General features: G+C 35.2%; 1 protein-coding gene across 8 annotated transcripts in view; it reads right to left on the bottom strand.

Annotated features, from left to right (window-relative positions):
• LOC142337496 (hydrocephalus-inducing protein-like) overlaps positions 1-22,311 on the bottom strand; it is a 389,940-nt gene that overhangs the window by 43,072 nt on the left and 324,557 nt on the right. For all 8 annotated transcript variants that reach the window (XM_075386772.1, XM_075386789.1, XM_075386781.1 and 5 more), the window contains 11 exons: positions 19,314-19,413; positions 14,064-14,335; positions 13,596-13,837; positions 13,021-13,125; positions 6,818-6,959; positions 6,412-6,585; positions 5,936-6,043; positions 5,314-5,557; positions 4,363-4,797; positions 1,950-2,105; positions 1,322-1,599 (listed from right to left, as the gene is read on the bottom strand). In XM_075386772.1, coding sequence (XP_075242887.1) covers positions 1,322-1,599; positions 1,950-2,105; positions 4,363-4,797; positions 5,314-5,557; positions 5,936-6,043; positions 6,412-6,585; positions 6,818-6,959; positions 13,021-13,125; positions 13,596-13,837; positions 14,064-14,335; positions 19,314-19,413 — 2,256 coding nt within the window. The remainder of the gene's footprint in view (positions 1-1,321; positions 1,600-1,949; positions 2,106-4,362; positions 4,798-5,313; positions 5,558-5,935; positions 6,044-6,411; positions 6,586-6,817; positions 6,960-13,020; positions 13,126-13,595; positions 13,838-14,063; positions 14,336-19,313; positions 19,414-22,311) is intronic.

Below are 22,311 nucleotides of genomic sequence, written 5' to 3'. Positions count from 1 at the left end.
TTTTTGTAGTCGTATGACGTACATTGGATAATGACAGGTCTGAAATGCTTCCTATGGAGATATTACTGAACATTTTAGTGATTTCAATTAATATATAATGATAAAAATCGATTTGAATTTAATTATTTTCGAAAATAGATACGTATTTTTGAAATTCGCAACTTTTTGCTCTTTTTTGCCGACGTGTTAACCCAGTCGCTTTGAGGACAGCTCCCATATTTTTTCTGGTAAAATATAGGGTAAATTGTTTTGCATAGGTTTTATCTGACGCTAATTTGATTTTGCTATAATTTTATACAAATATAGACATAGAGTTATGGTCGTAATCAATAGTTTGATATTTATTAATGTCTTTTCTAGCTGTCCTATTAACAACAAGTTTCATCGGCCGTCTAGCGTGGCATTGTTGTATTCCATTGGTGGTTTATTGATCGATATGTATGTTTCTGACAATTTTCGATTTCTTCATCTTTTGGTACCAATTTGAGTAAAAAAAATTGGATGAGTGAGGTCGGAACATTATGTTCGTATGCACATTACCGAGCCTCCTTGTCATTTTTAAATTTTATCTTTGGTTAGAAGATGTACTTCTCGATCTTAATTGATCCCCCATCGAAGCGCCTGCGTGAAGAAGGTATTTAAGTCAACTCTTAGATCATAGGGCACTGAAGCTGCTGAGAAAGCCTGATATCAAGATAAAAAATTTTTTCGAGTTTTTGCCAAAATTTGGAAATTTTGGGACCAATTTGATTAGTGCTCGAGATCACTAGTTGCTGATTCCCATATGGATCCAAAAACATTAATTTTCTGAAGTTCGTGGTCTTTCGATTATGCTAATGTCGGATATAACAACAAAAATTGCAGTCAAATTTGCAGAATTTAAAAATGTTTCTGAATTTTGAGTTCCAATTTTTGTCTCTTCTCAACTTCGAGGCCTAATGAAACTTCTCTAAGGCTTTTAAATGTTTTGTTGGTTAGATTTTATCAACAAAAAGGCCTCAACTTTATAGTATTATTTCCCATTTACTTCAAATTTCTTCAATTGTATACTTTTGTCAATCTTTGTGTCCCATATGCCCAGCAAGATTTCTAATAGCATGCAAATTAGTTGTATCGTTGTGTTCGCCAACCAAAAATTGTCTCTGAGAGAGTAGTGTCATTACCACCATTACTTCAAGTGTAATGAGAAAATAGCAAAAACTATTTATATTGAATATAAGTCTGATTTGTAAAGACTATACGCTCAACCATTTGGGAAGGACTTCAATTAATATACCAACTCTGAGATCCCTTCTGAAATCTAATTATATATTTTACACACCTGATCAGTACTATTAATCAGTCTGATTTTCTTTAGTGAGCAGACCACCTCCTCCATTTTGATGTCAACAGGAGTAGTACTTCTAAATATGACCACAATGTCCTTGGCACAGTTGGGCCTCAGGTGACCTTGAGAAGGAGTGAACGCGAGATATGAGTGGTCCGCAGGGAATTCGAATCTGACCAGATCATCTTTGGAATGATTTGAGAGCGTGAACGACATCTGCCGCTTCTCGTTTAAATACACATCGCCGAAGTTCAGGTGGTTCGTTTTCGGAGCTGAAAACATCATTCATCATAACCCATTATAAGGTAGCTCTAGTTATTATTTTATCGAAAGGCATCGAGCAAGATGACGTGACGTCATCATTAAGTTTCATTGAATCACCGAAGACACAACAAGCAACATGTCTGATTATGTTTTCAGGTCTCATAACTCACTGGCTTAGACTGAAGCCGGCAAAATCAATTGAAAGAAATTTAATTCAAGCTCTAGAAATAGAAGTAAACTAATCTGTGATGTTAAAGAAGTATTTTCTGTTAGAAGTAAAGAGGGAGAGATCTACCTGAAAATTTTAAAGCCAGTAATCCAGTGCAAATTTAATTTTCAATTAACGATGAAAGTATACCTTTTATTTCAGAGTCATCCATCATGGCACTGGCATCGGGAGAGGGTTCCAATGACAGTAGATCCATAGTTCTGGCTGCTGTGATATCATTGGCTGCCCCGTGTACATTGTCAATGGAAATAAAGTCGGAGTAACCCTCGCCAACCAACACTATGTCTGCAAAAAAAAACAGAATATTGTATCGCGCCATTTCAGGAAAAATACTATATGTATCAAAGTTTATCACGATGGCTTCCAAAATCAAAATTGCGTAAATTCTTACTCAAAACAGTTTCAAATGGAACTTTCAAACAGCTTAACATAACCGACTAAAGACGGGTTGCTCTCAAACGACCTCGTCAGCAGCTAGCCACCGTTTAGTGAGACTAGCTTTAGCTTAATTGAAGTGGCGTGATGTGAGCGCAGCGGGGGGGGGGGGGTCAACAGTTGGGCGGAGGTAGGAGGATCTTTGCCTGCACGGGGCCCTTACGGCCTGAGCGATGTGCAGGGGTGGAGATTGGGGGCTGATGTGGGGGGGGGGTGGGGTGGGGGTGTGGGATCAATTTCAGAGAACCGCCCCTCATACCATAAGTTTAAGTCTCTCAAACAGTTTCTATGGATCGCATACTTGGATAATAGTGAGCTGAAAGGATCTAACAGAACTTAATATCAACGGGCGCAACCTCTGAGAACGTTTCTGAGGACGAAACGTCAAATGGGTCAGACGAAAAATTGGTCAAGCGAAAAATCGCATTAAAAAAGAACAAAAGGATTAATATAATTGCTACGAACTTCGTTTGAGAGCTATTAACAATGATTTCCTTAAAAACTGCTTATTAAGTCATATGATAAAACATTTCTACCATACTTCAGCGTTAATGAGGGTAGTAGATGATGACATAACGCCACATAACAGCAGCTTAAGTGAGGCATCAACAAAAGAGTTAAGGAAAGAGAGAGATAGAGTGTGAGAGATAAAACGTGAAAGAGAAAAAAAGGAAAGAAACAGAACCGAGAGAGAGAGAGAGAGAGAGAGAGAGAGAGAGAGAGAGTGAGAAAAAGAGCTATGAATTTTTTCCAGGAGGAGATTCGACTTTGCAACTTCTAGTTTTTTAGCCTTGTTAGTAATTAAATCAAATGGAAACCGAAAAAGGCAGAACTTAAAATAAAAGTTTCCAGATTTTGAAGTGAAAAAATGTTCAAAACCATTTTTTTGTTTTTGGAGTTCTTTCTGTAACCTATCTGCAAGACTTAAAGAGTTTCGTTGGCCAGTAATGATCGTTAAACTCAGAAAAGGACAAAAATCTTAATAAATTCTAGAACAATTGCAAAATTCGTCTTATTAATATCTTCAGAAACATTTCATTTTTTTCATGAGATAATCTAGTACCCCCATATCAAGACTTACATAGTTTCACTGGCTCATAAAGATCCATAAATTTGGATTAAAATAATAATTTTCCAAAAATTTGAAAAAAAATTACAATTTTGTCGAAAAATTGCTAAAACTCGAGTCATAAAAATTTGATAAGCATTCCGTTAACTCTAGAAAATATGTAGCAACTTATTATCAAACCTAGGAGGAGGTCCCTGGCACCTGGTGCCGGGAAATATAAAACATAATTCAAACATATTCATAAAAACTTGAAAAAAAAATAGATTTATCAAAAAACTGCTAAAATTTGTGATATTAAAAAGCTGACAATTCTATTACCACTAGAAAATATGATGTAACCTAATTTCAAAACCTATAGGAGGTTCCCTGGCACGTAGGGCTGAATAAACTCGAAAAATAAAAAAAATTCTAAAAAGCTTGAAAAAAAATTGTGAAAATTCATATAATTTTGCGTGTTTTTGTTTGGATTACCAAATCATATAGCTCTTAAAATGGTCATAAAAATACGTATGTCTCGCAAAAGACCTTTATCAACTTTTAAAAACCTCAATTTTAGACTGCTCTAACAAAAAATTTGAAAAAATGACAAAAAACACGAAAAATTGCTACATATTGGTCTTAAAAACTCCTAAAAATGACCTTTTAAGCTTGAATTACGGCCTTCCCAGTAGCTTCGCCACTCTAAGCACTTGAAAGAGTACTGAACGCGGCTAAGGGTCTGTAATGAAACTTAATGCCGGGTGCTACCTGTTTATCCAGTTTTAAGGACGAAAAGTCAAATGCGTCAGACGAAACATCGGTCAAGCGAAAAATCGCATTAAAAAAGGCCAACAGGACTAATATAATTGCCACAACCTTCGTTTTAGAGCGATTAAACATGCAATACAAGCAATTTCTCTGATGATAAAAAAAATACGTACCACAAGGGTTAGAATTGCAAAAAATTGATATTTTAATGCAAAACATTAAAATCACTTCGTCATAAAAACAGCGTTATGCCATGAATCAGTTCAGCCATAACAGAGTCACGTAACTTACCCAGTTCCTCGAAATTGTTCTTGTCCACAACCACCTTTATCCCCTCGTGATATCTTTTCTCCTCTTTCGGGACAAAAGTAACCCAAAACGTGGCACTCTCTTGATACCGAAGTTCAAACATAAACTTGTGCAGTGGCTCGGGTGCATTCTGTTGACCAGAAGCGTGAGAGATTTCTTTTTCCTCCTCAGAATTTGTCTCCGCGTCCATTGATTCATTTGGAGCAATAAGAGTGACGTCATCGCCAGCTTCGACAGCAAATATATCTGATTGGTCCTCGATATCAAGATAAGCTCTGCACACAAGCTCCCCTTCGTTTTTCAGCACGATTGGCAATTTCTGAGCGTGACCAACCAGAAGCTTTTTGAAGAGCAAAAGAGGCTGGCCTCTGCTGTTCTGAAGAGTTGGTTTACCAACTGTCAAGCGAGGGAGAGTAGCTGAAAAATAAACAGCTAAATTGTAATAAACAAAAAAACACATCGAACAAGGTACTAATTAAACGAGTACAGTTTACGTTTTATCGTGACCGCCTTATTCGAATTTTAAAAATCTTAAAATAAAATTTCGGATTAGTTTCTCCTCCCCGACGACAGAATCTTTCTTTTCATTAGCCTCTACGGGAAAGCTAGCGTGTTTTGCAATAATAATGGTTTGTATAGTAAAATAAATTTCTGCGATTGGCGCTGCAACAAAATGATGTGGGGGAGGAGTACCCATTAAAATTTACCTTTACCTTATATCGATGAAAAAAATAAACAAATTCAGTTCCAGAACACTCATAACCTGACAGAAACAAGTATTGCAAATCACAACAATAACAACAGCTATTGGTGAGGATACGAGTGAGCAAAGATTAAACAACTATCAAAATGTTGTGTCTTCAACTGTAGTTAAGCAAGTATTCAATGGTTGAAAAGGAAAAATGGGCAACGGGAAACAGTTGCTAAGTTAACCTTCTCCGCTGATGTCGAATGAGAAGTAGTTTTGAGGTGTGAACTGAGCCACCCCGTCCACCATGGCCTCAAACACAGTGCTGTAGTTCTGCATAGTGGCAGGGGAGAATGTGACCACAGCGTAGACATGGCTGTGTGAGGCTATGTTCACCTGGTGGGGGGACACTTCGAACACCTCCGCTGTTTGCTTATTCGATTTACTCTGCACTGAGCTCTTGATGGAAAAGGTCACATCTGCTGCAACCTGAAATTGCGTAACCAATTGAAGAGTTTGGCTCAGAAAAGACAACGCAGTATTGCTTTACGAGATTTTGTGACTTATCCACAGATATTTTCTACTAATTCAACGTAACAGAAGTAGTAGAGGGTCTTGTTTCTTCACCTCTTCTGGACACAGAGGTAGTAGCTTGGATTCATGATCTCATGAACAGAATAAATGAATATTCCCTCAAAGCAAGAAAAATGGAAGTATGCAAAAATATTACAGACAAAGTTAAATCCAAAATTTTAAGAGCCCTTCTTTTTTTATAAAAATAAAATTTAACTGAGTATGGTTAATTTTTTAAAAAGTTTTCTAATCTAGCAGCAAATTGAGTTGTCACATTCTAATAGACCATCTAACCTTTGAGGGGTTGACAATTTTGAACCTGGCTTTGGCTTTCTCTCCCACGATGACATTGGAAAAGACAAATCGATTCTCATCTTCACCGTACACTCCACAGAACGCATACTGAAATGCATAGAAAAAATTTTAAAGCGGTTCCTGTTGTTTTAAATCAGAAGTGGAAAATATTTAAAAAGTTAGCCAAGTATCGATACCTATTAATAAGTTATATAGATCTAACACATAAACTAGAAAAAGCGATATCAATCACAAACACGTAGTCAAAACTGTTACAAAAATCAAGGAATCATTCAAAAACAATATTGAATGCAGCATATACCATTTTTTATAAAAGGCACTTAACAAAAAGTCAGCGAGGAAATTGAGCAATTGATAATTGAACTAATTCTTATCCATGAAAATTTGATCACACTCATGATCGACTGATTCAATTGGTGATCTTCTATTAGTGGATCATTGGTTGTGATTTGCACCTGAGAAGTGGACTTGTAGTTCCTCAGGTTCTTGCACAGAACATGTTCTTCAAAGATGGAGGGGTAGTTTGTCGTCTCTATCACTGGATTGCACACATCTGAGATAAGTTTGAACGGGATTCCATTCTTGGTCTTCGGAGTCATCACTCGGTCACTTATGTCCAGCAACAGCTCCTGTCAACGTCAGTTATAAAAATCTTAAAAGTCAATTTGTCAATCTGGTCTTTTGGGTTATAAAGACGATAAATTCTATTTCATAGAGACAATTCTATTTCAATGAAAGCTATCGTCAACACGCGCATTGATCGAAGCAGGGAACGCAAAAGCATTAAATTCGGTGTTCCGTTCTGTGTTCAGTTATTTAGATTTTTGAAACCGCATAACCATTAACAAATGACAAATGTACCTCTTCGAAATGTCCAATCGAATCTCCGTATGCCTCAACTTGGATCACCTGTTGAGTTCCAGTAAGCACAAATCCGAATGCAGGTGACAGGTTGAATGCCTCCATGCTCAGCTTAAACTGTCCTGCATTGGGCTGGGCTGGGCTGAAACCACAACATTAGGTCAATTGGTTAACATAAGTTCAATTTACTGTTTAATTATTAAGAATTTCTAGACTTCTCCACTGGAAAACAACATCACTGTTCAACATAATAAAAAAAAAGAATTTATTTCTTGGACATGATTGAATATATGCAGCCATTGGATATATTTATCATGACACAAGTGGACTTGCACGGAATCTTGCTGATTCTCTATTGCAGCAATCCCCATATTTAACTCAGAAACAATAACATTTTCAATTTTACTACATTTCAATCATATAATTTACTAGCTCTTGGTTGTTAATAAGGTAGGAATCCTTTAACTTATGGTATATATTTTTTAATTCATCACGCGTACTTTTTTCTACGTTTCCAGGTAGCAGATTTAATTCCCTGAGCTTATTATACAGTTTAGCAGCACGATATTTGATCGAAATTTTCTCAAGTTTTCTCTTGCAGCAAGGTATATTGAGTAATCTTAGCTCGGATTGCCTCGTATTCCTCCTTTTTTTTACTAAATTGAAACATTTCGTTACAATAATTCTCAGAATGAAAATTGCAAATCGATTTAAGAACAAATTTAAGGAGCTCGTAAATATGTAGCTCGTAGACTGAGAGAAATCCATGTTTAAGAAACAAATCACTGCAACTGTCTGATTTTCGTCGAAAGGATATAAACTTTAACACCTTTTTCTGCAACATAAACAATGGTAGTAAAGAAGAGTAGCTGCAGCAGTCATATACAAGAACGCCATATTGAATAATGGGAATCACGTTGCTCGAATAATAGCTTATAAGTTGCAATCTAGGAACAAAATGTCTCATTTTAGATACAATTCCACATTGCTTGCTTAGTTTTTTCTTTACATGCTCAATATGGCTAATAAAGGAAAGCTTTGCATCAATTCTAAAACCAAGATACTTGCACATAGAGTGAGTTTGGACAACTTGATCATCAAACAGATATTCACTTGAATCTATTTTGGAACCAGCAACCAGCATTTTCATTAAGATAGTCTTTTCAAGGTTAAGTACCAGTTTATTTGATTTCAACCAGTTATTTATCTTCGCAAGTTCGAGACTAATTTCAGCACGGCTGTTTCCTATGGATGTAATATTAGTGTCGTCAGCAAACTGCAGGACATTAAGATTACAATTTTGAGGGAGATCGTTAATATATATTAGAAAGAGTAGAGGTCCCAGAATTGAACCTTGTGGTACCCCACAGTTTGAAATTTCCCAATCAGATGACACATTGTTTAAAAAAACTCCTTGTCTCCTATTGGTTAAATACGATTCAAACCACATTAAGCATTTCCCCCTGATACCATATCTTTCCAGTTTTTTTAGCAGTAGATTATGATTTATAGTATCGAAAGCTTTCTTCAAGTCCAAAAAGAACGAATTAATAGCGTTCTCTTTTCCAGAATGACGAATTTTTTCGGTAAGTTCTACGAGCGCATCAATCGTGCTATGCTTGTCTCGAAAACCGAATTGATACTTTGAGAGAATTCCTAGTTTTTCGAAATAGCCATATACTCTATTAAAAACTACTTTCTCAAAAATTTTGCTCCAAATTATGAGTAGTGAAATTGGGCGATAGTTATTTTCCTCCAATTTTGAGCCATCTTTAAATAAAGGAACGATCTTGGCTGTTTTCAGGCTGTCTGGAAAAAGGCCTTCGTTGAATGACCGGTTAATCAAATTTGTAATTACATTTAAGGTGGCTGGCATTGAGGCTTTTACAATACTGTTACATATTAGGTCATCTCCCGAGGACGACTTATTTTGTAAGCTTCGGTAAACGGATTCAACTTCACGCTTTGTTGTTGGGAAAAAGAACATGGAGTGAACGCAATTTGGGATATCAACATCATGTGCGGCAGTTAAATGATTGCTAAGTCCTTCACCAACGTTTGCAAAGAATTTATTAAAGACATCTGCATTGTTTTTAAATGATGGGAGCTTATAATTTTGTCTACAAGTGTTCAAAAGCGGGGGATCATTAAACGTTTTGGATTTTCCGTTGATGTCATTCAGAAGTTTGTACGTTCTCCTCGAGTCTGTTTGGCAAGCTTGAAACTTATTTTGATTTTGATAGTACTGCTTTTTTGATTTTTTGTATTCTTTTTCAAAAGTCAAACGCCACTTTTTAAATTCTTGAAGCTTGGCTTGGTTATGGCAGTCTTTCTTCCACTTTCTATGTGCTTGGTTCCGTTTTGACCTGATTTTAAGCAAAGATTTATTGAGCCATTTTGGCAGCAGATTTTTCTTGGGTGGGAAATTGCAGATTGGGGCAAATCTATCAGTGACTTTAAGAAAAGTTTCATTAAAAACATTGAAAGCTTCTGAGCAAGTTGTAGCACTCAGCAATTTTCCACTACACTCCGATATTTCCACCCGGAGAGTTTCTACGTAGTTTTTTACAGTGCTCAGATTTTTCAGAAAAGCTGTGTTTCGAAACGTAGTTTTACCTTCAGGTTCCAAACAAAGTCCGCATGTTAGAATAATTGGATCGTGGTCCGAAAAAGTTTGATTTTTTAGAATTTCACAGTTTAACAGATTAATATTTTGATACACGAAATGATCGAGACAAGTGGAACTGGTATCCGTTTCCCTGGTTGCTGATTTTGCAAAAATTTCATAACCATTAGAAGAAATACAATTCAGATAGTTTTTTGACAAAGCATTCTCTTGTAATGTATCAATGTTAAAATCACCACATATGATTAAAGGAAATGAAGGGGATTGGTTGGCTTCTAGAAAAGTATTAAGATTATCAACAAATTTCATTTTGTTTTCCCTAGGTTTGTTATAAATCACCGCAAGATTTAGTTTTGCCCCAGAGAATTCTATTTCAGCAAAGACAGACTCTTCAAAGTTTATTGATTTTTCTTTCAGAATTTTGCATGAACTTGTGGTTTGAATCATTACACCACCTCCCCTGGATGTTCTACTCTTCTGGATATGGGATCTAAAACCCGGTAACAGATATTGTTTTATTTCATCATCGTCACACAACCAGGTTTCAGTTAGGCAGATAATGTGAGGCAGCTTATCTAAGCTAAAAATAAGAGATTCAAGATCTAGTAGGCGTTTTTTTCATGATCTTACATTGAGATGAAAAATTATTAAATCTTTCCTTTGCGTGTTAATTTCAGTTTCGTTAAATACCTCTTCTTTCTTTTTACGTTTCACGAAAGGGCTGATTCGTCCGTTCTGTATCTGGATTTTGAGGTGGCTTGAAGCACTGTTGGATGTTGATTAAAGAATACTTGAGGAACAAACCACCTTCAAATAAGTTGTTGATTCTGTACATCTTTCCGTCCATCCACCTGTAGTGTATGACCCCATCACGTATGAACGATGACGAGATCCGTTCGTCACCTTTCATTAATTTGAGAAAATTAAGCCTGGGTTTACTTGCATCTTCAAGTATTGTAACATTGTAGAAAGAGGGGCTTTCTTCTAAGGCACGTTTGTTTTTGAGAACTTCGATTTTCTTGATGCGTCTAGTAAATTTTACAATGATTGGTCTGTTCTTGTATTGAGAAGAAAGTCGATGAGCAATTGATATGTCAGTAGCATCAACGTTAACATTTAGGTCAGCTGTTACATCCAAGAACGCTTGCGCTGTTTGAGCATTAGTCTCCGTGTTTCCACTTTCATCGATTGTTTCAGAAAGTCCAAAAACTTTAACATTATCACGACGATTGTACGTTTCTAGAAGCTCTGTTTGAGAGAGCATCTTGAGATCTGTCACAGTGTCCTCCGAGTTGGTGGTTGTTCCAATTTCAGTGATAAACCTCGCAAGCTTTTCGTCAGTTTTACGGTGGATATCAGTGGTCATCTCTGAGATTTTGGAAGCTATCATTCTCTCGCTGGTCTGTGTCAGCATTGTTTCCAGTTCGGCAATCCTTTCATCTATTACTCTTCGCCACACTGTTTTTACTTTCTTCAACGAATTTTTGAAACTTCTCTTCAACTATTTCGTTAATTGTCGTCTTTAAGTCAGTTTTTAGTTTGTCTATGAGGCTAGGAAAAATATCGTTGATTGCTTCTTTGATCCCTTCTTGGATTGTATTTTGTAGCTCTTGCTTCTCTTCTGTTTCTCCTGCTGGACTTAGTGCCAAGAGCGGCCTCTTCTGACTTGGAGTGGGTTTACTTTCTTGTTGAATGCTTGCCAATGGTGTGAGTCCCAAAAACTTCAATTGTGGAACCTCTTTTTGTAGCTCTTCAGATGCATTGTTACTGACACCATTCAGCGGACTGCTGTCTGGATTGGAATCGGACATGATAAAGGAGGAATAAACGGTTTTATTTTGAGAAAAAAAAATCGGTTGGAGTTTAGAATTCTGCTGCAAAGTTACTACTTAGTTTTTTTTTATATAATTTATAGTTTAACAAAGCTGAAGCTCGATTTCAACAATAAGGTAAAATGAGACTTCTGGATTTTAATTAAGCTTAGTCCTATGAAAAAAAAGTCTTTCAACTCAGGTGGCTCCCCGGGCTGCCTCAAGCCCGCTGGACTCAGAGACGGCTAGAGATCCTCCCAAGCTGAAAGAAAAGAAAACGTGTACCGTAAGCTTACAAGTATACAACTGGCCTTTGACCAAGAGCTAGTTAACAATAAGACAAAGCAATTAATAAAGAGATATTAATTTAAACTAAAATATAAATTTAATTCCACGATCAATCTTGGCAAGTTTTTTTGGGCTTCTTTTTCTTTTTCTTGTTCTTTTTCGCTTTGTTTTTCCTTGGTCTGCTCTTGCGTTTTCGATCTATTTTTCAAGGTCAACTTGTGCAAATTTGCTTTTTCTCGCAGTATGATATTAATAAAATTAAGTTCAATCGAAACGTGAGGATGGACTTCAGCTAGCTGGTTTTCATACCATTTCTGTTTCTGTTTGAATTTCGGTAGCAAATGTCTCCTTCCGTTAATAACTCGCCCAACTTTTAAGTTACACAATTCGTCAAAAATGTCTGGAGTTCCTTTTTTTTGCAAATAAACAATACCTACTACATTGCAATCAAATCTTTTCAGAGCATGAAATAATTCTTCTTTACTCAAAGCAGTGTTGCTATTTGAGTGGTGAGGTGTGATTGAATTACTAATCACGTCATGCCAAATAACCACATCTGACCTGTGCTGGAGAATACTTCTATCTAACAGTAGTTGAACATTTTTGAGTTTGTCTCGGGAGTTATGATTGAAGCTCAGTGATTTCCTTGCGATAATAGAAAAAATTAAGGCAAAAATTACTACTTCCCAGTCTGTAACATTTCAGTTGCTATAATTTTTAAATTTATACTTTTTAAATACTTCACACTCAGCTGGTAATATAGTCGCTCTAATAAGTCTACTTTTGAGACTTGAGGTGTTTCAGGATGCGCAGGCGAGTTTTCAACAATAACTGATCAATAGAAGTTATAATTCCCAAATGATACTTTCAAGTAGGTATTTTTACACAGAGATTATAAATGTTACATTACTTTCATTATTAAATATCATTTCGGTTAAACTAGTTTGATAGATCATGATTTATGAGGCTGAATAATGTTACAATAAATTATCACATAATTTAGACACGTATAAATAGTTTTCGGTAAAAGAGTTGTTTGGAGTACCAAAACATATAGCTCCAAAAATGGTCATAAAAAATACGTATGTCTCGCAAAAGCCCTTTATCAACTTTTATCAGACTCAATTTTAGACCAGTCCAACAAAAAAAAATGAAAAATGACGAAAAAAACACGAAAAACATTTTGGGCTCAAAAACTAATAAAAATGACCTTTTAAACCTTAAGCTACGACCTTCCCAGTAGCTTCACCACACTAAGCACTCGCAGGACTAATAAACACGGCTAAGGGCCTCTAATAAAACTTAAAGCCCGCTGGGCGCTACCATTTTATCTCGCTTTTAAGGACGAAAAGTCAAATCGGTCAGACGAAAAATCGGTCAAACGAAAAAACGCATAAAAAAAGACCAACAGGACTAATATAACTGCTACAAACTTCGTTTGAGAGCAATTAATAACAAATGAAATGATAACGGCTCACTTGTTGACGTCAGATTTCTTTCCACCCTTCGGGTTCAAAGTTGCTTTACTGGACACCGAGGCGTCACGTGACCTAGCTGTCTCCACTTTGGCCCCTCTCTTGCCCCTGTAAAAAATAAAGGAGCTATCATCCTATGAGGTTGATCAGAATTCGGAGATGGGTTGAAATAAATTAAAAGATCGATAACAGGCCAGTTATTTCAAAACTTGTTTCCAATTTTTGCTCACAGCAATTGCACATAACGTCAACAGTAACCGTGAACAACTGAGAATGATTATTTGGTTAAATGATATTCGGTTAATGATTATTAAACGAATTTTCATAGATTACACTCATAGTAAGTAACTGCAACTTTAAGTCGTCAGCTGTAAAGTCCGAAAATGCGATACACGCATGTAGTTGTTCATGCAAGCGTCTGACAAAATATACAAATGAGATACTGGTGTTAGAGTTGCATTGCACCGATTGGTGAGTTATAATAAACGGACAACTTCCTGTCCAACAGATGTAAGATTAAACTAATTCAGTTTAATATTAGTTTGCATTACCTGAATCCACTGCAAAACTAAACTTACTTTTTGTCACTTAGAAGTTGGTCCTCCTTAGACACCGCTCTGGTGATATTGTATTTGAAGTCGAATTCTCCCAGGTTCTCAATGGTGAAGAACTTCTGTTTCCTCTGTCCACTGCAAATGGGTCCGAAGTTGAGGTCATGGGAGGGACTAATTTTGAATCGGCTGAAGATGGCACGAACAGACACTTTTATTGGGATTATCGCTATCACCTCGCCAGTATCCCCTTGTGAGGGTTCCACTATCTGAAAACATTAGAAAATTAGAAACAATCTGGTCTGAGTTTTAGCACAAACAGTAATACTGATAAAACCAGGAGAGTGTAATCTTCATGTAGCAGCCGATGCTCCGGGTGCAGTTGATCAAGTTTTCAAGGTCATAATAATATGACGTGTGAGTTATATATACTTTCCATGTGAAAGAAACAATAACAAAATGCAGCAAGGATAAGATTTATTTATTATTAATTACCTTGCACTTGATGATAGGTACATTTTTGATTGAGAACTCTTTCTTCGTGAAAAATGCCAATGTGACATTTGTGGGTCTGTCACTGGGCGAGAGAGAACCCTCGCTACTGGGTGTAATTGAGAAGAACTTTGTTGGGTCATCTGGAAGGCCACACTGTTCAAATATGAATTGGTACTGGATCTCATATTTGCCTTTGTTTTTCAGCGACAGCGTCTGTCTGATGTTCTCATCACCCACGCGGCAAGAGCCGAAGTCAAGACCACCTTCGGGACCTACAACGCCATTTTGAATTAATCATTTTTTTGTTGTGAGAAGAGATTGACTTTCCGTCTGGAACCCTAATCTCTATGTGATGATAAAACATGAATAGGAGTGCACATGAATATGCAAAGCTGCAATGTTGTTCAACAAATTTATTTTGTTAAAAACCACAGATGATACAAGTAAGCTCGCAAATCTGTCCGTTTACTCAGCTAAGTGTGTTACACAATTACCAAAAATGAATCTTATCTGCTAATAATACACCATTAAAATACAACAACCTACTGTTTTCTAATGTAGCAACCACCCAGTACCTATCCATCAATGTCCGTACCAAGCAAGTCTAATTGTACGTATGATATCAGCTCCGATTCATAACTTGGATGATGCCACTTTTTATCTTTAGCAATCTTCCGCAAGTATGTACGATAGTATGCGGCTAAATAGCACGTGTACATGACTGTGCTAGAAGGAAACTATAGGAAGCGATTATAGGGAGCCTGAAACTTAACATTTGCTGAAGTTTGCTTTTGAAATTTTCTACCTTTCATATGTTCCCAGTTCAAATACAGAAAGTGAAAACATGCCCGGCAGATTGCCGGAAAACAGCCGCCATTGATTCCCATAACACCGATTGGGATTGAAAGAACAGAAAAACGATGATAAAAATTGATTATTGAACAAAAACATTTTAAAAGTGCGAACTATTTCGATTGCATTTCGCAGTTATGCATACTCCTGTTGCTAAATGAGAAGATCAGGAGCTAGTATCGATACCAAAAACGCACTAGAGATGCTAACAAATATTTATAAGAAAAAATTCAAGTAGCGGGCATCTAAAATTGGGCTTTATGGGTTTATCCGGTTCTATTTTGATTTCGTTTTCCGACACTGATTCTGTTCACTTCAGATTGCTTTGGTGAGCAACTTCTGTTCAAAACACTTTGCGCAGAATGAACAAAGAATGAAACTAGCATAAAGAAGTCAAAAATATTTCATGCAAAATGTCAAAAAGGCATTAAAACGAGGTGAAGCGAAACAAATCTTTATCCAACGAAGTAAAAAAACATAGCAGGACAAGTCCTGACGTACAATTCAAGGAATTTTCATTGATTTAACAAACAACTAGACCTAGAACGGGCAATGAGTGAATTGGGAAAACCATTTCTAAAAAAATCAGATAAAAAAAACAGAAAATCAATGTCAAAATGCTGCTACGGAGAACAAAAAACCACTGGTGAGATATGTAATTTTGATTCTAACAGAAAACTAGGTCCAGAATGAGCTGTGAATGGATTGAGAAAACTATTTAGAAAAAAATCCGATCCAAAAAATCGAAAAAAACAGTAAAAATCAGAGTGAAATTGCCCCATGTGAACAAAGAACCACCACCGAGAAACCGAATTTTTGTTCAAATACCGTTTTCTCACTCTACTTTGAAATTAGAGCGAAAAGGTTCACGCCGCAAAACCACTCGCTTTTTCGCTCCATTTCCTGTTTCGGTGTGACCAATATCACCACTCCAATTTGACTTCAAAAATCATGAAAATGTGTGAACAGATCTTAAAAAAAAGACAGCGCCCCAATACAATTCAAATTCTTTGAATTGTAAAAAATAGCAGGACAAATCATGACCTGCCATTCCACGATTTTTCATTGACTAAACAATTAACTAGACATAGAATGAACTATGAATGGATAAGGCAAACCATTTAGAAAACAATCAGATCCAAAAAAAAAAAACAGTTAAAATCGATGTCAAATTGATGCATGTAAACAAAAAAACGCGACAAATTTGACGCGACAAAACTGCTCGCTTTTTTGCTCTACTTCCGGTTTTGGCGTGACCAAAATAATCACTTCAATTTGACTTCAAAAGCATGAAAATGAGTGAAGAGATCTTGAAAAGAGAGCGCCTTAATTCAATTCAAACACATTGAATAGTAAAAAACTAGGAATGCTATATTAGCCGACTGAGAAGCTGAGGGCGGCTATCAACATGCACTCAGGGTAACGAAAAAACAGTTTTAGTCACGGTGAACAAGAAACAGGTCAAAGAAAAATGACGCAACAAAAACAAAAAGATAGCCGCAAATTTTTCTTCCCAGGCTGTTGATTCAAAGGATGTATAATAGGGGTATGATTGTTATATGCTTACATATATTAATAATCATTATTTACAACGTGAAAGGAAATAACAGAAACAAATGAGGATGACACGAGAATGACTATAACAATTCGTATTGGTGGAGAAAGAAACTGGGGCCTCACTAAATTTTCTTTAAGGTTGGCACTATGCTATCAGAGATAGAGAGCGAATAAGAAGAGCACAAAGACCAACGCCTTCTTCAGTAAAACTTGGCATACTTTTTCTTATTTTCTCTCAGGAAACCTTGATTATTCATCCTTTATTATATAAATAAAAAAAATTGCAAACGGCTTTATCGGGCATATTTTTCTTGAATAAATTGTTTTGTCTCAACTCTATTTTTTTTAGCAAAGATTAAAACACACAAAAGAAGCATTATCGCTGACACATGCATCCAATAGAACAGTTAATTGACATTGTATGAAAATAACGCTCAAAACAACTAAGCGCTTCTTACAGACTTCAAATTGATAGCGCATACATATTTCACCTAGTAAATCAAACATATTGAAAGTGCTCAATAGTAGCAGAATAAATCAATAACAGAAATTTATCAATGCCTTTTTTTAGGCGTACTAAAGGTATGGTTATCCCAACAACAGACAAAAAAAATTTAATGGGTTTTTCATTCAACACTTAGTTAAAAGATCCAATGAGAAATAAAAGATCAATTGGCAAAAATTATTGATTATTGACAAAGAGAATGATATAAGAAAAAGATATTTCTTGTTGTTTCAGAAATCTTTCAGCGACCTACAACTAAAGGTTTAAAAAGCAGAAGTACTTTGTTGAGTGAGGCATGTCATACATAAACAAAACCTAATCGCGGAAATGATCTAAAAACACTATTGCCTAAGGGAGTGAGAAATGATGTCAGGCTCGCAAATACCGTTATTGAGAGAAAAAAAACATTGAACTTTCCCAGCCTTTCTTAAGGAATATTGAACGACAATTAAACAACACTAAAAATCATGAAAAGAAATTCAAAAATATATACAATAATCACTACCATTAACATTCTTCTAGTGTTCATAACCCGAAAATCAAAAGTTACTCATAAAACGAGGAAACAATAGCGTGGACTCCTGGAAACCTAGTACACTGGAAAAATTAGACATTTTTGAAAGAAAGTAACAGAAAATTGCAAAATAAGATGTCATTTTCTCAAATTGCTGGTGTTATTGTCATCAAAATCAACACCTATCAGCAAGAAAAGTCAATACTAATAAAAAAGGTTGCAAACAACCTAAAAAACCAAGCCAAAAAGCCAAAATGAGATACACAGGGCTCTATAAAACAAACACAAAGTGTTAATTTCGTAAAAGAGTTTTAAAATCTTCGGAAATATCTATAAAAATATCTATGAATCGAAGCTCGCAAAACTACAAAAGGAACAAAAATTATCTAATTGACGTAATAAATTAATTGCGAAAAATCTGGTCAAATAATTAGATAAAAAGGTGAAAAATGATCCACAACTGCAGCACAGGAAAAAACGCTCTTGAAAATCTAGAATTTTTGCAAAATCTGTTTTCTTTATCTAATTTGGCGAAAAGGGCAAAAAACGCAAAAAAAGACCATATGAGACAACGGCACAAGATAATTCAAATTCAAAAAGAGTACTGCAATATAAATAAATACGCTCAATTTGCAGATTCGGATTTATAAAATGATTGATGTTTCAGAATATGAGTATTCAATATGTAAAAATGAAAGCAATTGATTAACGTATTCAAACCATAAGAACTATGCACCAAAACATTAACAGAATAACTTCTGATCAACTCAAAAAACAACTAAATTTTTAGTTAAAACCCGAAATATCTTTAATTTAAGAATTTAAGAAACTCAAATAAATCTTTTTTTTTAGTTAAGAAACTCAAATTATTTAAGATGTATGTGGCGTTCAAGTAACTAGGATCACTAATTATATAAAGATTCTTCCGGAACGTCAATAATTGCACGCTTAACTATACCTAATTAACGTGTAATGTTACTGAGAACCGCGGGCAAAAGTCGAAAATCCATTGCTAATTTTAAAAATGATAGCTTGAAGTCTTTGAATACAATACATATTTGGTAAAGCAATATACATATTAAATGTTTGACAATGAAAAACGCATATCACCCTTTAACAGTCCGATTAAAAAGCATCGAAAACATTTTCAGACTTAAACCCAAATTTTGTCTACCCAAATTGTCGTAAAATTCTGCTCAAATCTCTGCGCAAATGAAACTGCTCTTCGACTTAGTATCTTCAGACTTCACTGGTTTTTTCTTTGTTTCAAAATCTCAAAAAGTCATCTCAAAAATGAGAATTTGATCACGCGGCCACTGAATGCTCGATGCCACTGATGAGTAAAATGAGAAAGGTACATGACAATTATCAAAAATTGGATGATTGCAAGTGTGTTGTTAAAACATGAAGTTAGTTTCAGTTGTTCACTGTTTCAGTCGACAGGAGTCGCTAAACATCTAAACATCTACTCGCTCTTGATCTCTTACCATACTCTAAAATAATAACAAATAGTACATAAAATGAGTCACATAAAATGAATGATTTTCGGACACACGGCATGAATGATCTTGAATTCCTTAAGTTGACCTGAATAATCATCCAAATTTGAAATAAATATCGAAGCATGAGCACAAAAAGTGAGATTCATAAATCGATCTGACATTTAAAATATTTCATTTTAAGCAAAAGGACAGCAATACTTTCACAATTTAGATTTCATTTTTTGGATCAACAAAAAATTTCCATCATAGAATTGCCCGCATCATGAAATTTCTAGGAGTTGTTCTTCGTAAGCGAAAACACAAGTTTAACTTTTTCATACCTTTAGGGAAACTCATGTCTAGCAGGACATCGTATGCTTCTCCGGTTGCTACAACTTGCTCAGTTTGGACAACTCCCATTATTTTGTCCACATCAGTTACCTGAAAAAATTTAAATCTAATTAGTGTTCAAAAAAATTGGTAATCAACTATGGTACACACCCGATAACACACAAATTAGTTAAACCTTCACGAAGATGCATGCATGGAAAAGTGGAATTCGAACATAATTGAACATCATTTTTTTTCAGAACTGAACAAAAATTTAAGAAATTTATATCAAAGTACGACTAATTTTGCTTCTTTAAGAAAAAAGGTAAAAACCGATTCTGTTTTTATTTTGTTTCAGGAAACACCAACCCATCCTTCGGGTTCATAGAAAGTAACCATTTTGAGGAACAGGACTGAGGTTAAATTGTGTTTTTAGGCCACTTAGATGGAGCCGAAACAAAACCTATGCTTTTGTTCACTTAAAGAAGCCTATCAAGGATTGGCCAAAGGTGTCAAAACAAAAAAAGTTCTCCGGGCTTAAAATCTTTGCCGTAATTGCACCGTGCAATTTCGCAAACCCCTCTTTTATATATGATATAGCATTATTAATGGCGATACATATACGATTAAGGCGCATTTATAAAATACCACAACAGCGAAGTTTTGGAATTAATACAAAATACGCCTGACAAAAACAGCTTTAATATAAAGTAAGCAGTAACCAAAAACAATAAATTATGAAGTTTTCGTTGTTGTCAAATATTTAGATAAAATTTTTATAAAAGTAAAAATCCGCACACATGATTCACGGAGACAGCTGCTAACAATCGTGAAAAAACGAGCTAAAAAAGTTCGAGCAAAAGATCGAGCAAAAGGAGCAAAAGTTTGTGAAAAAAGTTCGAGCAATTAGAGCAAAAAACTAAGTGATCTACATCAGAATGCAATTTCACGTCAGGCAACGATATATCAAATAAACAATTAAATTACAAAACAAGAATCAGCACTTGCGTTTTTTAAAAGACAACTGTTTTCTATGCTTTTCATAGTGACATTCGGAAAGCTCCATAGTATGAGATGTCTGTCATAATAATGCAGATTTAACATGGGTGCAGATAAATTTCAAAGACTGACGGTCTTTGAATTTTTGAATATTACTATCTACAATCCTTTTTTTTAAAAAAAGACAAAATGTCGAAAACTTGATTCTTTATATTTGGGGTAAAGCAAATTTAACAGGAATTTAGAAGCCCTTAGTAGGGTTCTTTAAATGAAAGAAAGGATAGATTGTGTATCGGCTCCAACTATAAGGGCATAGATCAAAATTTACTCTTAGTCCTTTTCCTTGAAATGATTACTTTCTATGAGCCCTAACCATACATTAATGACATTTTGTGTCTCTTGAAGCCAAAATCAAAACATAGAGACCCGTAATCAATGAAATTAAGTGATAAGAAAGCAATAAGTACAACAAATACTTGCAAAACTAAGAAAAATCACTATTTTTAAAACGAACAAGCGTATAAGTCACAAAAAGCAATAGCTGTGATTTGAAATGACTTGCTTTAATAGAAACCTTTTAAGCTACCAATGAAACTTGTCGATAATGAGACTAACTTAAGGCGACAAAGTTGAAAAGATAAACTCGATAAACTCGAAAAGAAAAAATTCGATAATTATTATTGAAAACAATTATTGACAAAGTCATAGAAAGCACTAGCTTTAAAAAAACGGTTAAATCGCTAAAATTAACAGCCTAAGAGACCTGTCCTTAATGAGATTAAATGATAAGCCATCAAAAAGTACAATTAATACTTGCAGAACTAAAAAATTCACTCAAAAATTTTAAAATTTTTGAGAAAAAGTAGTATCAAAGTCATGAAAAGCACTAGCTATTAACTCGAGACCTTAATTAAGCTCTTTTATGCATAATTAGCAACCAATCAGAATTTTCTTTGATGGTACTAAGTGGTACAACAACAGATAATTCTAAAAAAGGGCAAAAACTAAAATTCGCTAAAATTTTATGACAACAAATAGTGGCGAAGTCAAAAATTTTTAGCTGCCCCTTAATGAATTCAAGCAAAGGCAAATAGGCAGAATTAGCACACAATTACCGACTGAAAAGCACTGAAGTAGAGGAACCTCAGAAAACAGAAATCAAATTGGAGCACCTGAAAAAAACCATCTCAAAAACCGCCAAATAAAACCATCTCAAAAAAACCATCTCAAAAACCGCCAAACCATCTCAAAAAAACACCAATTTCTCACTCCACTTTAAAAGTATTTTAAAAAAAGTAACGCCTCAAACCTACTCGATTTTTGGCTTCGTTTACTATTTCAGTGTGACCAAAATCACCACTCTAATTTGACTTTTCACTGACGTGAAAAAGCCGAAAAAAGCGTGAACAGATCTTAAAAAAAGACAGCGCATCAATACAATTCAAATTCTTTGAATTGTAGAAAAAAACCGAGAGGAGGGCAGGAATAGCCTCAGCTATCGCTTCGCGGCTATTATACAGGAGTCAGGTTTGACCTCAAATCTAAAAAAACATAGGAGCAAAAGGACATGATAATCAGTTGTGGCGCCCCTAGAATTGATAAGTACAGCTCATATTGTAAATAAAACATTTAGGGATCAAAAATATCGGTTCTGGGTATTGCAGCATAGCGTTCGGTTAAAAAAAAGCATAGCGTTCGGTTACAGTAGAGGATAAAAATTATGGGAAACCTAAAAACAGCTATTGTCAAAAAACACATGGGTCGAAAGAGAAAATGAAGGAGCTTACTGGAATTTTTATCTATCAAATCAATGAATTTATTGAATAATAAAATTACATTAGCACACTTTTTGGAGTAAATTCTTGTATTGCGTTTTTCATGAATTTCTGGGGGTTAAAACTTGCAGGAGGCCAAATTGATTTTGAAAAAGACTTAAAAAATTAGGTGTAAGTTCTTGTACTGAATTTTTCCGGCAATTTCTCGAGGTTTGCTAAACCGGAAAAACAGTCC

Source organism: Convolutriloba macropyga, chromosome 1, assembly GCF_964194025.1.
Source record: "Convolutriloba macropyga chromosome 1, txConMacr16.3, whole genome shotgun sequence".
In the NCBI taxonomy this organism is placed as follows: Eukaryota; Metazoa; Xenacoelomorpha; order Acoela; family Convolutidae; genus Convolutriloba; species Convolutriloba macropyga.
The sequence above is the reverse complement of the archived record's forward strand: the minus strand, read 5'-3'. Positions and strand labels throughout refer to the sequence as shown.